Source organism: Eimeria mitis, genomic scaffold (assembly GCF_000499745.2).
Source record: "Eimeria mitis Houghton genomic scaffold, Emh_scaff2581, whole genome shotgun sequence".
Taxonomy (NCBI): Eukaryota; Apicomplexa; class Conoidasida; order Eucoccidiorida; family Eimeriidae; genus Eimeria; species Eimeria mitis.
Window position 1 is genome coordinate 400 of NW_013570923.1, and position 2,764 is coordinate 3,163.

General features: G+C 39.3%; 3 protein-coding genes across 3 annotated transcripts in view; all 3 read left to right on the forward strand.

The window, feature by feature from the left end:
• Positions 1-397, forward strand: part of EMH_0055850 (uncharacterized protein) — a gene marked incomplete at both ends in the record, with an annotated part of 711 nt that extends 314 nt beyond the window's left edge. The window contains one exon of the mRNA XM_013497281.1: positions 1-397. Coding sequence (XP_013352735.1) covers positions 1-397 — 397 coding nt within the window.
• A 207-nt stretch (positions 398-604) lies between these two features.
• Positions 605-1,363, forward strand: EMH_0055860 (uncharacterized protein; the record flags this gene model as incomplete). Its single annotated transcript, XM_013497282.1, has 1 exon — positions 605-1,363. One exon carries the CDS (start codon positions 605-607, stop codon positions 1,361-1,363), a length of 759 nt encoding a protein of 252 aa, XP_013352736.1.
• Positions 1,364-2,470: 1,107 nt separating this feature from the next.
• The window catches only part of EMH_0055870 (nuclear NF-kB activating protein, putative), a gene marked incomplete at both ends in the record, with an annotated part of 3,761 nt that continues 3,467 nt past the window's right edge, over positions 2,471-2,764 (forward strand). Inside the window, one exon of the mRNA XM_013497283.1 lies at positions 2,471-2,762. Coding sequence (XP_013352737.1) covers positions 2,471-2,762 — 292 coding nt within the window. The remainder of the gene's footprint in view (positions 2,763-2,764) is intronic.

Below are 2,764 nucleotides of genomic sequence, written 5' to 3' on the forward strand. Positions count from 1 at the left end.
TATAGAGACAGAGACAGAGACAGAGACAGATATAGAGATAGAGAAGGAGACAGAGAAAAAGAAAAAGAAAAAGAAAAAGATAGAGAAAGAGAAAGAGAAAGAGAAAGAGGAGACAGAGAGAGAGAAAGAGGAGACAGAAGAGACAGGAACGGAGACAGAGAAAGAGACAGAGAAAGAGATAGAGAAAGAGAGAAAGAAAAAGATAGAGAAAGAGACAGAGATAGAGAGAAAGAAAGAGAAAAAGGAGACAGAAGAGACAGAGAAAGAGAAAGAGGAGACAGCAGGGATAGCAGCAGCAACGAGGATGAAGCTGCTGCTGCTGCTGCTGCAGCAGCAACAAAAAAAACAGCAGCAGCAGCAGCAGCAGCAGCAGCAGCAGGCATGCAGGGGGCCCTAGCTAAGGCTAGAGAGGTGCTGCAACGAACAAAGGAGCAGCAGCAGCAGAAGCTGCAGCGGCAGCTGCTGCTGCAGCAGCAGCAGCAGCAGGAAGAGGAGAGAAGAGTACAAGAAGCAAGAGAAAGAGCATTGCAGCAGCAGCTGCAGCAGCAGCAGCAGCAGCAACTGCAGCAGCAGCAGCAAGCTGCTCAGTTTGCTGCTCATCTTTATGCTGCTCAGGCTGCTGTTGCTGCTGCTTCTGCTGTTTCTGCTGCAGCAGATACAGCAGCAGCAGCAGCAGCAGCAGCAGCAGGAGGAAGAGACAGAAGAAGCAGCAGCAACAGATATCTACTCTCGTCTAGGAGAGAAGCAGCAGCAGCAGCAGCAGCAGCAGCAGCAGCAGCAGAAGGAGACAAAGAAAAAGAAAAAGAAGGAGACAGTGATAGAGAAAGAGAAGGAGACAGATATAGATATAGAGACAGATACAGAGAAGGAGACAAAGAAAGAGAAGGATATATATATAGAGAAGGAGACAGAGAAAGAGAAAGAGAGAGAGAAAGAGAAAGAGAAAGAGAAAGAGAGAGAGAAGGAGACAGATATAGAGAAGAAGGAGACAGATATAGAGACAGAGAAGGAGACAGATATAGAGGAAGAGGAAGAGATATATATTATAGAGAAGGAGACAGAGAAAGAGAAGGAGACAGATATAGAGAAAGTGAATACAGCTATAGGTATAGAGGAGATAGATATAGAGAAGAAAGAGACAGAGACGGAGACAGAGAAAGAGAAAGAGAAGGAGACAGAGAAAGAGAAGGAGACAGAGAAAGAGGAGACAGAGAAAAAGATAGAGAAAGAGAAAGAGAAAGAGAAAGAGAAGAAAGAGGAGACAGATGGGGAGGAGACAGAAACGGAGGAGACAGATACAGAGGAGGTAAGGAAAGGAAACAAAAAAAAAAAAGCAGACAGAAAGAGACAGAAAGAGAAATAAAAATAAATAAATAAATAAATAAATAAATAAATAAATAAACAGAGACAGATATAGAGAAAAAAAAGAAAAATAAATATAAATAAAAAGAAAATAAACACAAACAGAAAGAGACAGAAAAAAACAAATTCATATTTCAGGTGTATAGGCACCTCTCGTATATTCTCTTTTATTTATTTTTATTTATTTATTTATTTATTTATTTATTTATTTTATTAATATATTAATATATATTTAAATATACTTATAAATAAAAATAAACAACTTTTCTCTTTTTTTATTTCTCTTTTTCTGTATATTTCGGGTGTACAGGCAGCTCCCTTTTTTGTTTTTTTTCTGCCTCTTTATTTTCTCTCTTTTTCTTTCTCTTTTTATTTATTTATTTATGTATTTATTAATTTTATTAAAATATTAATAAATATTTAGCTATATAAATAGAAAAATTAATTTTTTTTCTGTTTTTATTTTTTGTGTTTTTTCTCTATATTTCAGGTGTACAGGCAGCTCCCTTTTTCGTTTTTTTCTGCCTCTTTATTTTTTTCTTTTTTTGTTTATTTGTTTATTTATTTATTTATTTATTTATTAATTTTAATGAAATATTAATAAATATTAACCTACACAAACCGAAAAACCAGTATTTTTTGTTTTTTTTTTTTTTTTCTTTATATTTCAGGTGTACAGGCAGCTGCAGCAGCAGCAATGGAGGGTTTAAGGTATATGGGTAGACTTCCTTTTGGGCCGAATACACCAAAAGAGGAATGGTTATTGTTTTTGGATTGGCAAACAAAAAGAAGAGAAAAAAGAGAAGAAATAAAAATATATAATTCTCTTTCTTTATGGGTAGATGAAGACAGACTAAGTCCTACTCGATGGAAGGTATCTACAAATACTGCTGCTGCTGCTGCTGCTGCTGCTGCTGCTCCTGCTGCTGCAGCAGCAGCAGCAGCAGCAGCTGCTGCTGCTGCTGCAGCAGGGGAAGGAGAAGGGAAAGGTAAAGGAAATGATAATGCTGCTGCTGATCCTGCTGCTGCTGCTGCTGCTGCTCCTGCTGCTGCTGCTGCTGCTGCTGCTGCTGCTGAAGAAGAAAGAGATAAAGTTCGTAGAGCTCAAATGACAGAAGAAGAAATTAAAAAACAAAAAGAATGGAGAGAAAGAATACAAAGAGCAGAAAGAGGGGGTACAGCAGCAGAAACATCTGCTGCTGCTGCTGCTCCTGCTGCAGCAGCAGCAGCAGCAGCAAACAGGAAAAAGAAAAACAAAAAACGAGCCAGTAGCAGCAGCAGCAGCAGCAGCAGCAGCAGCAGCAGTGATAGCAGCAGCAGCGACAGTGATTCTGACTCTTCTACAGCAGCAAAACCAAACCACCAGCAGCAGCAGCAGCAGCAGCAGCAGCAGCAGCAGCAG